Below are 11,092 nucleotides of genomic sequence, written 5' to 3'. Positions count from 1 at the left end.
TTTTATATCGAATCTAACTTCCTATAGTACATTATTTATCTCCTATCTCTTTCTTTAACTCCTGGCGTGCGTCGTAATTGGAACCACGCGTACAAAATGGCAAACTTACCCTCTGGCGTGAAGGAACAACAAGAAACAGCAGCGTTCGGTAAAAGGTTCTTCTTCTCCTTCTTCAAGTGTTTCCAAATTACTTCGTCAGGGTAACAAACAACGAGGAAAGGGCCGTGAGCGAAACACTGAGGGGGAGAGGGAATGTGAGAGGGAAGGGGTGAGGTTAAGGGGAGTGGGAGTGAGGAAAGGTTGAGGGGGTAAGGGAGTGAGGGAAAAGGAAAGGGAAGGTTTAAGGGGGGCGTTCTAATACTGGGCACTAGTTTTGATTCCTTGGTACAACCTTTAAGTATTTTAGTATTAAGTTTTGTTCGAGGTGAGAAGTTACAAAGCCGAGACCCGAAGTTGATTTATTGAAGTTAAGTCAAAACCAGAAGGAATTTATGAGTAAGAATTGATTTATTGAACAGTTCAGAGTTTTATTTTTTTTCTATGATTTATTTTTCAATATATAAGTTGTAAAGTCTGAAGTAAAATGAAAAACAAAAGTAAGAGTTGAAATATATCTCAGTTTATCGTTTTACTCTTTTTCTTATTACGTTGTGAAGCCAAAAAACAGAAGAAAAAGAAAGTTAATTTATCTTAGTTTGTAGTTTATTTTTTTTATTTATTCTTACGTTAGGTTTGAAATGGGAAGTTGTGAAGCCGAAGAAAAAATTACGTTGTGAAACCAAAAAAAAAAAATAATAATAATGAGGAAAGTTAATTGATCTTAGTTCATAGTTTTAGTTTCTTACGTTTGGTTTGAGATGGAAAGTTGTGAAGCCGAAGAAAAACTTAACACGTAAAAATTGGTATATGTCAGAGTTTATCATTTGAGTCTTTTATACTTAACGTTTTGTTCAAAGTGAAAAGCTGTTGAGTCGAGAACGGAAGAAATTAAGGAGTGAAAATTTGTTATACGTCACAGTTCATCGTTTGAGTCTCTTTCTTCGTTTTCTCTCATCTCTTTTCTCTTCTTCTTTCTCTTTTCTAGTTCTCATCCTACGTTTTCTTCGAAGTGGAAAGTTGTATAGCCGAGAACAGAATGAATTAACGAGTAAAAATTAATAAATCATCCATACCAATTTATAGGAATACGTTGCCTGTCTTTTATTTTACTTCCTCCAACACTATTTTACGTTCGCCTTTCCATATTTGTTTTACGTTTGATGCAAGAAAAGTTTCCCTCCCAGCGCGTGCAAAGTTTCCCGCCGCAACTTTCCCCGCACCGGCTGTGTGGGAACCCGCCCGGAAGAGGAGCCCACTTTACCTGAAACACCTGACAAGTATATCGCGCGCTAACGAGTTTAAAGAGTTCCCAGCCTCCGGAGCGGCCTCACAGACTATCCGATCCTTCTTTAAGACTATCGTAAAACCCGTGAAAGATAAGGAGGGATAGACTACAAAGGAAAAGGAGCCATTCATTAATTTAACACACAAATCGATTACAATAAAAATCCCAAAAAAGAAAACAAGAAAGGACACAAAACACAAAAACAAACCAACATTCCAACACCCAAATCTATCACAATAAACCCCCCCAAAAATAAAAATAAGAAAACACACAAAACAACAAAAACAAACCGACTTCCCAACACCCAAATGGACACAAATAGACTTTCCAATCATTCTTTTTTTATCCACTTCAAAAATCCACGACAAGCAGTAAAGAAAAAAAGACGAACGCAGGGCAGGAGGAGGAGGACGAGGACGAGGAGGAGATAGGATTAGGCTTAAGTTTAGGAAAGATGCGCAGGATCCTCGCCTAAGCTATGGAGGATCGAGTACTAAGGTAAGCAGTTTTGAGTCGATTCCTTGGGAGACTTTTGTAGCGATTCACGTGTGTGGAAAAAAGTGCCTACCTGTCGAGAGGGTGATCATCTCTACCTCTGGCGCCACGTGGGGGGAGGAGAGGATAAGGAAGAAGGGGAATAAAGGAGATAAATGTTTAATGTTTATGGGGAAGAGAGGAGATAAGACATGATTGGGAAGGAAGGAAGGAAGGAAGCAAGAAGCGTTAGGAAGATGACAGGAAGGGGAAGGAGTGTATAGGAAGGAAGGAAGGAAGGAAGATGATGGGAAAGGGAAGGAGGGAGAAGAAAAGGAAGCAGGAAGCGTTTGGAAGATGACAGAAAGATGAAGAAGGGTACAGGAAGGAAGGGAGGAAGGAAGATGATGGGAAAGGGAAGGAGGAAGAAGGAAAGGAAGAGGATGAAAAAGAAAATAAATGATGAAAGCTAAGTAAAGGAAAGAAGAGTAATAAGAGGAAATAGATGTTAGGAAGATAAACAGGAGAGAAGATACAAAATAAAGGAAGCAAAATGAGAGGAAGAAGAGGCAAGAGAAAAATGGGGAAAAATAAAATAAATAATAGGGAAAGAGAAGACGCAAGGAGAGGGAAGCTACGTAAAGGGAAAAGGGAAAATAAAGGAAATAAATGTTGGAGAGATAAAGAGGAGAGAAAACATGAAAGAGAGAAGCCAATTGGAGGTAAGGAGAGGCAGAGGGAAAAGAAGAAATACAGGAGATAAATGTAAGGGCAATAAAAATGAGAGAAAGCACAAAGGAAGGGAAGAAAGAAGATAGGGAAGAGGACAAGGCAAGGAAGACGTTAGGAAAGGCGAAAAGAAATATTTGGAAAGGAAGGAAAAAGATATAAGATTTGAAATGATCAGGGGAGGATGGGAAAGAAAATAAAGGAAAAGACGGGAAAAGATCAGAGAGAGAGAGGGGAAAAAGATATAAAATTTGAAGTGATCAGGATAGAATGGGAAGGAAAATAAAGGAAAAAAGACGAGAAAAGATGAGAGAGAGAGGGGAAAAAGATATAAGATTTGAAGTGTTCAGGAGAGAATGGGAAGGAAAATAAAGGAAAAAAAACGAGAAAAGATCAGAGAGAGAGGGGAAAAAGATATAAGATTTGAAGTGTTCAGGAGAGAATGGGAAGGAAAATAAAGGAAAAAAAGACGGGAAAAGATCAGAGAGAGAGAGAGGGGAAAAAAGATATAAAATTTGAAATGATCAGGATAGAATGGGAAGGAAAATAAAGGAAAAAAAGACAAGAAAAGATCAGAGAGACAGGCGAATAAGGAAGAATAAAAGCTGAAAAAAAGAGAACAAGAAAATGAAAACATAAAACTGGAAAGAAAAAACGAATGAATACTTATCTGTTAAAAAAGTGAAAAGTAGCAAAGAAAAACAACTTGCCAACGTCCATATATGCATCACTTTAGTCTCCCCTTAAAGAGTATATTGAAGGAGGATTTATCAAGTGTTTAGGCAAGCCCTGTCACCCTTATCGACCGCCGGACAAATATTGGTGCTCGTTTTCTATGCCCTTGACGCCGGGACACAAGGGGGCACTTCCGTAAATGAAAAAAACACGACTTCCATCACTCAGCACTACGGCTTTGATTGATGGGCCTCGGTTTTTGTCTTTAAACTTATTGAATCTAGTGTGAAAAGTCTTAATATCACTTTTATGGACCCCGAAATGTTTAAGAATATGTCCCTAAGTTGCTGTCCATCTCCTTTCGTTTTTCACGCTGATAAGAAGCATCTGTTTACCTTTCATTACCTGGAGAGGCCTACAAACACACCTGTCCGTCTGTCAACAAGGTGTGCCCGACATGAGTGACGTGGCGGCGATAACTAATCTTTTTCACCACTTATCTAACGAGGGAGAGAGGGAGGAAGGAAGGAGAGAGGGAGGAAAAAGGAATAAGAGAAAGGAAGGAAAGGAAGGGGATACGCGGGAGGGAGAGAGGAAACGTAAAGGGGAAGGAAGGAAAGGAAGGGGAAACGCGGGAGGGAGAGAGGAAGCGTAAGGAGGAAGAAAGGAGAGAAGGAGGAAAAGGAAGGAAGGAGCAAAATATAGGAAGGAAAGGAAGGGGAAACACGAGAGGGAGAGAGGAAGCGTAAAAAGGAAAGATGATGGGAAAGGGAAGAAAGGAAAGGAAGAAAGGAAAAGAAGGAAGAATTATAGGGTAAGGCGTAAGGAGGAAGAATGATAGAGAAGGGAAGAAAGGAAAAGAAGGAAGAAAAGAAAGGAGGGAGAATTATAGGGTAAGGCGTAAGGAGGAAGAATAATAGGGAAGGGAAGAAAGAAAAGGAATGAAGGGAAAAAAAGAAAAGAAAAGAAAGAAGCGTAAGGAAGGGGAACGAAAGGAGGAGAGGAAAACATTACAGAGGAAGAATAGGAAGAAGCAGAGAGCGTGAAACCATAAAAAAGGGTGATCAGGGAAGTAGAGGATGGAAAAGAAAGGAAGTAAAAGAGAATGAGTAAGAAAAAAACAGGAATAAGGAAAAGAAGGAAAAGGTCGGTCGAAAAAAAATCAACTTCTGTAATAGTAAAGTGTTGAGTCAAAATGATAAATATAAACAATGAAAAACAAATAATAATAATTCACACCAACGCAAGGAGAGACGAGGAGATAAGACACGTAAGAGAGGAAGAGACATAAGGAAGAGAAGGAATACAGGAAATAAATGTTAACGTTAATGAAGAAAAGAGGAGAAAGGAGAGGTACACGGAAAAGTAGGAAAAAGAGGAAAAAAATGATAAGGAAAAAATACACAAAAATAGACCCCATGGCGCAGGTGAGCAGAAAAAAAAGGATTCGTCACACAGGTAAACACACACACACGAACACACACCTACACCCACACAGGTAAACACATCACCTGTCCAAGCTTTCCTTCTCGCCACACATACAAACAAAAGGCAGAGAAAGACCTTGATAGCCGTAACTTCCTTCATTAACACGTAAACCAAAGTCTATGTACAATGTTTTAACGCACCGCACCATCACTCAAGAGAACACCTGTGGGCTTCTCTTGCTAATTAATGATAGGTGAGAGGAAATACCTTTGCCTTTAATTGACTTCTCTTCCTGTAATATAGAGAATACCTGTAACTCTCTATCTACCTGTGCCGTAATTTGAACACCTGCCTAGCTACCTACCTGTCTTCCTCACCTGAGACAGATAACGCGTATCTCTACCTCTCTGTCTACCTGAGAGAGAGAGAGAGAGAGAGAGAGAGAGAGAGAGAGAGAGAGAGAGAGCATCTGTGTCTCTACCTCCTCGTCGTGAACTTGTGAGAGATAGAACACCACTCTCTCTATCTCTATCGCTCAAATGTTTCTCTTTACCTCTGAGAGAAAACGGATCTCTCCACCTTTCTGCATCTCTCTGTCTCACTAACTCTTTTTTCTCTACCTTTCCTCCCTCTCTCTATCTCTCTACTTTTCCTCTTCTCTCTTTCTCTCCACTTTTCCACTGCTCTTTATCTCTCCACCTCTCCTCTTCTCTCTATCTCTCTCTATCTCTCTCCACCTGTGAGATGAAACGAAACTTTCCACCTGTTCTCTATCTCTCCTCTTTTTCTCTTCTCTGTCTCTCCACCTTCCCTCTTCTCTCCATCTCTCCACCTTCACCTGAGAGATAGCACACCTGTCTCAGCCTCACCTCTCTACCTGGCCTTCTACCTGTCAATCTCCCCACCTTTTCTCTCTCCACCTCTCCACTTTCCCTCTTCTCTCCATCTCTCCTCCTCCGCCTGAGAGATAGCACACCTGTCCCTACCTCACGTCTCTACCTGGCATTTTACCTGTCAATATTTCCACCTTTTATCTTCTCTCCCCACCTCTCCACTTTCCCTTTTCTCTCCATCTCTCCGCCTCCGCCTGAGAGATAGCACACCTGTCCCTACCTTACCTCTCTACCTGTGCTTTTTCTACCTGTCGATGAGCCTATTAAGGGGACCTACTTGCGGTGTGGCGTCATTTAGTTGGATCGTTTATCTATTCGACGCCGCAACAAGTTTCCCGCGTTGCCTAAAATAAAATTAACTCTTGAGCATCGTAAAACTTCGGGGAGGCGGAAACACACGCACGAACACACGCATTTGCCGTCTCGCCTTCATTTAGGAATCACAAAGTTTAGTTATTGTCGTTATTCTTATTGTTATTGGGTTATTATTAGGGTAATTAGTAGGGTTATTATTAATATTATTTCGTTTCGTGGTTATATTTTACACGTCCGGTCCGATTGTTTAATGATAAGTAAGCATAATATGTAAACCTTAAAATTGAGGTCACACACACACACACACACACACACACACACACACACACACACACACACACACACACACACACACACACACACACACACACACACACACACACACACACACACACACACACATACACACACACACAGACACACCCACACACATCTCCAACATCATATTTTCCCACTAATAATAAAAAGCAAAGACGTATCATACAGACAAATCGTTAAATACTATCGGTAAATATTATGATTTGCTTCTACTAACGCTATTGACTGAAAACTTCCGCACCGTCGCTATTAACTACGATAAAATACTGAAGTCGTAAAGCTATTGGAAACTTCAATCAAGAACGGTCATCACGCGCTAGAGAGGAATTGACCAAGTATCGCCTATTGAGCCTAAATATAGAAATTCCATAGTTAACCCTACGAGAAAGTGTGAAAGAAAACGGGAGTAAAACACACACACACACACACACACACACACACACACACACACACACACACACACACACACACACACACACACACACACACACACACACATATACGTCGGTTGGTTAGTGTAGAAAAAGTGAGGATAGAAGAATAGATAGATAGATAGATAGATAGAGAGAGAGAGAGAGAGAGAGAGAGAGAGAGAGAGAGAGAGAGAGAAAGCGTAAGGGAGATTATAACAGGGAAGGGAAGAAGGAACGGGAAGGAAGGAAGGAAAGAAATAAAGAAGGAGAACGAAAGGAGGACAGGTGTGATGGGGTTACCTGCACACGTTATAACTTAATTGACTTCTGATCGTCTGTTGATATGATTCCCGTTCACTCGAGTACACAAAAACCCGTTCATGAATTCGAAGTAGAATCGTTCAAAAAAATATTCCAAAAAAGATGAATCCGAAAAGAGATGAAAAGAAGAAAAGGTGAAGAAAAAACACATTCTTCTCACAGCGATGAAGACAAAGGGAGCATTAACAGTTAGAGGAGGACAAGAGGCCCCTTTGGAACGACTCACAAAGGGAAGAACACGAAGGAAAGGGAAAGAAAGGGAGGAGAGGGGAAGAAATGTAGAGGAATGAGAAAAAGAGATACAGAGAAGATTAGATATATTGAAAGACGAAGAAAAGTGGAACTGAAATATGAAGAGGGAGAAGAAAACGAAGACAGGGGGAAGGGAGGAGAAAGGGAAAGAAGGAAGGAGAAAGAGAGAGATACAGCAAAGAAGATTAAGATATATAGAAAGACGAAGAAAGTTGGAATTGAAATAGGAAGAGAAAGAAAATCGAGATAGAGTAGAAAAGACGAAGAAAACGAAAGAAAGGGGAAGGGAGAGAATGTAGAAGAATGAGGGAGGGAGATATGCAAAGAAGATTATGATAAATAGAAAGACGAAGAGAGAGAGAGAGAGAGAGAGAGAGAGAGAGAGAGAGAGAGAGAGAGAGAGAGAGAGAGAGAGACAGAGAGAGAGAGAGAGAGACACACACACACACACACACACACACACACACACACACACACACACACACACACACACTCAACAGGTAGGCCAAGATATATTTACACTCGCACAAAGAACAGGTAAACAAAGGAGGTAACCAATAGGTGGCGTCCATGGCCCCTTCCAAACAGGTAACTTCCTTCACCAGCCATTTACAGCAGACAAAAGCCATTCACAAAGGGGGGAGAGGAAGAAGAGGAGGCGATTCCGTCCTCTCACAAAAAAAAAGGATATAGAACCATCAACCCAGACACTACATTGGAGATCATAACCATTAAAGCATCGAAGTAACATTTTGAAAAGAACCATTAACACAGTCACAACATTGGGCATCATAGCCGTGTAGAAGTTAATATATAGAAGTACTACAGCAAGGAAATAAGAACGGTCAACCCAGTCATAACATTAGCCAGCATAGTTGTATAGAAGTGAAAGCATAGAAGTAACATTTTGAAAGGATCCATCAACCCATTCACAACAAGAAAAAATGGCACCACTATAAACACTTGCCTGCGCCATGACGGGCTGGGGCCGAATACCATCCAGGCCCCTCAAGAAAACCTACCGGCGCTATAGGCGTAGACGTAAAAAAACAAAAAAATAAATAAATAAAGGGCATCATAGCCACTTGGAAGTTAATATATAGAAGTAATACAGCAAGGAAATAAGAACCGTCAACCCAGTCAAAACATTAGCCATCATAGTTGTTTAAAAATACTTAAAACTAACATTTTAGATAACTTGACGAGGCGTTTGAGAAATGAACCACCAACCCAGTCACAACATCAGACATATTTAGAACTAACATTTTTTGGCTAACATAGAAAAGAGAGAATTGTGTAAGCGTTTGAAATCTTTGACAACGGGGGAAAAGGAACCATCAACACAGTCACAACATTAGGCATTTACAACTAACTTTTGGCGAACATATAAAAGAAAACTAGACGAGGCGTTTGACAATTAAAAAACAAACCCATTCACAGTATTAGACCTATTTAGAACTAACTTTTAAACAAACAAAAATGACAAAACATATATGCGGCGTTTGAAAATGAAATCCCAAACCCATTCACAGTATTAGGCCTATTTAGAACTAACACTGGAGCAAACAAAAAGAGAAAACTATATGCGGCGTTTGAAAATGAAATCCCAAACCCATCACAGTATTAGGCCTATTCAGAACTAACACTGAAGGAAACAAAAAAGAGAAAACTATATGCGGCGTTTGATAATGAAAACCCAAACCCAGTCACAGTATAAGGCCTATGTAGATCTAACTTTTAAACAAACAAAAAAATAAAAGTTATATGCTTCGTTTGATAATGAAAACCCAAACCTAGTCACAGTATTAGGCCCATTTAGAACTAACTTTTAAACGAACAAAAAGAGAAAATTATATGCAGCGTTTGAAAATGAAATCCCAAACCCATCACAGTATTAGACCTATCTAGAACTAACATATAAGCAACCAAAAAGAGAAAATTAGATGCTTCGTTTGAAAATGAGAAATCAAACTGAGCCACAACATTAGGCCTATATTGAACTAACATTATCGCGAACACAGAAGAAAAACAAAGAGGCATTTGAAAGAGGCATTTTAAACCATCAACAAGAGGTATATACAGAAACGTCAACTGAGTCACAACATTAGGCATTTAGAACTAACATTTTATGGAACACAGAAAAGAAAAGAAAAAAAAGAGTCAATTGGAAGAGACATTTTAAACCTTCGACAACCTGGAGAGAGACAGCGACCCTTTTAGACAGTCACAACCGGGCGTCATAGCCGTTTAGAAGTTGTGTTTGGTGGTGTTGAAAGCCGTTTTGATCTCGGAGTATAGCTGGTCGATAGGAGCGCGGGTATCGTAGAGGGAAGGCGCCTGGAAGATGATGCCGCAGGTCCCGACAACGCAGGCGATCGTGAACACCCACAGGAAGAGACGATCCAACACCATCGCCACGTATTTCCAATCCTGTATCACCTGTAGGAAGGGATCGGGAAGAGCGGCATCTATAGAACGTGTTGAGTCATGCGTGTGATTCTTGTGCCTATAGTTGGTTTAATGGCTTCTGTTACTTATGTTAGTTTTGGCAAGTCTGACTATTTGGGTGATGGAGTAGAGTTGGATGCCACTTGAAGACTTAAAGTAGCATTGAACCCAGAGATTGATATGATAAGACAGATGTTTGAGGTACCTATAGCTAGTTCTTTTGGTTTCTATTACTTATGTTCGCTTTGGCAAGGCTGACTAACTGGGCGATGAAGGAGAGTTAGATGCCACTTGAAGACTTAAAGTAGTTCTGAACCCAAAGATTTATTACTATTTGTTTGAAGCTAAGACTCCATGAAGGTTGAATTGTCTTGAAACATCAGAAAAAAAGGAGAAAGACCAAGACACAAGGGAGAAACGGATCACGAAACTCAAAAATGCCACCATTGTCAAAAAGCAGAAGGAAACGAAACGAGTGGAAGCAAGAGTCACAGGAGCGGAGTGGACGCTTGGCAGGACGTTCTCGCCTTACGTTGTACTTCACTGACGTTGTTTTCAAGTCGTCACAGTTTTCATCGTTTTAAACCGAAGCAAGGTGGACGATAGGGAGTCACAGAACGTTTTTTTTTTATATATATAACGTTGATAACACTTCACAAACTCTCCATTGATAGTGTTTTTTTTTTTTTCATAATATACTTAATAATTTACAAGGTTACTACTAATTGTGCCAGTAATTGAAGTCTCTGAGAACAGTTTTTCATCATGATTATTAAACTTCATGATTAGTGGGATTAGGAAAGGATTATGCAGGTGATTAAACTCGCTAATGACTGCCTTTTGTGATAAGTGATTAGCAGAAATTATAGATATTTGTGTTGTGATTAAACTCCAACAGTAATTTATTTTTTTTATATTAGAGATGATTAATAAAAATGGTAGATAATTGCTGGACTTAAACCTCTAGAATCCAATTTCGTTATATCAAATTACGTTTTTATTAGACTCATTCGTTACACGCCCACGACAGGAATAACAAACACGGAAGAAAACAATGAAAACTGCTTATTGTATTTACCTTTCTTTTACGTAACAAGAAACGTAAAGCGAATGACGAACTGCAAGGTCCACAGAAAGGATCAAGTTCTCTGCCACACTGATCAAGGTGACCGACAAGTGACTGACTGACTGGCTGACTAACTGACTGACTGACTGGCTAGAGAGAGGAGATGGCAGTTCAGTGTACCATCTTGAGGAAGCACTAAGAACTGAAAGAAAAGAAAAAAGGGGGAGGGAAGTTGAATTTAATTTTGTTTTTAAATAAAGAGAAGTAGTTTTTTCGTCAGATTATATTTTTATTTATGGTGAAAAGAAGGCCTCTAGATTTTTTTTTTCTTTTTGTGCTTTTTTTAGTATGTTTTTTTTTTCGATTTTGACTCGTT

The 11,092-nt window shown here is 39.7% G+C and overlaps 1 protein-coding gene across 4 annotated transcripts in view; it reads right to left on the bottom strand.

The window, feature by feature from the left end:
* Positions 1-7,595: 7,595 nt before the first annotated feature.
* Positions 7,596-11,092, bottom strand: part of LOC126994259 (acetylcholine receptor subunit beta-like 2) — a 140,126-nt gene continuing 136,629 nt past the window's right edge. For 2 of the 4 annotated variants that reach the window (XM_050853544.1, XM_050853556.1), the window contains one exon: positions 9,504-9,641. Coding sequence is in view for 2 of the 4 variants with exons in the window: in XM_050853550.1 (XP_050709507.1) it covers positions 9,450-9,641 (192 nt within the window). In the remaining 2 variants the exon portion in view is untranslated. Of the gene's footprint in view, positions 9,642-11,092 lie in introns of all 4 variants that reach the window. The other 2 variants (XM_050853550.1, XM_050853564.1) reach the window with 2 other exon arrangements.

The sequence above is a fragment of the Eriocheir sinensis genome, chromosome 7 (assembly GCF_024679095.1).
Source record: "Eriocheir sinensis breed Jianghai 21 chromosome 7, ASM2467909v1, whole genome shotgun sequence".
Lineage (NCBI taxonomy): Eukaryota > Metazoa > Arthropoda > Malacostraca > Decapoda > Varunidae > Eriocheir > Eriocheir sinensis.
Note: the sequence above shows the minus strand (reverse complement) of the source record. Positions and strands in the feature narration are given on the sequence as shown.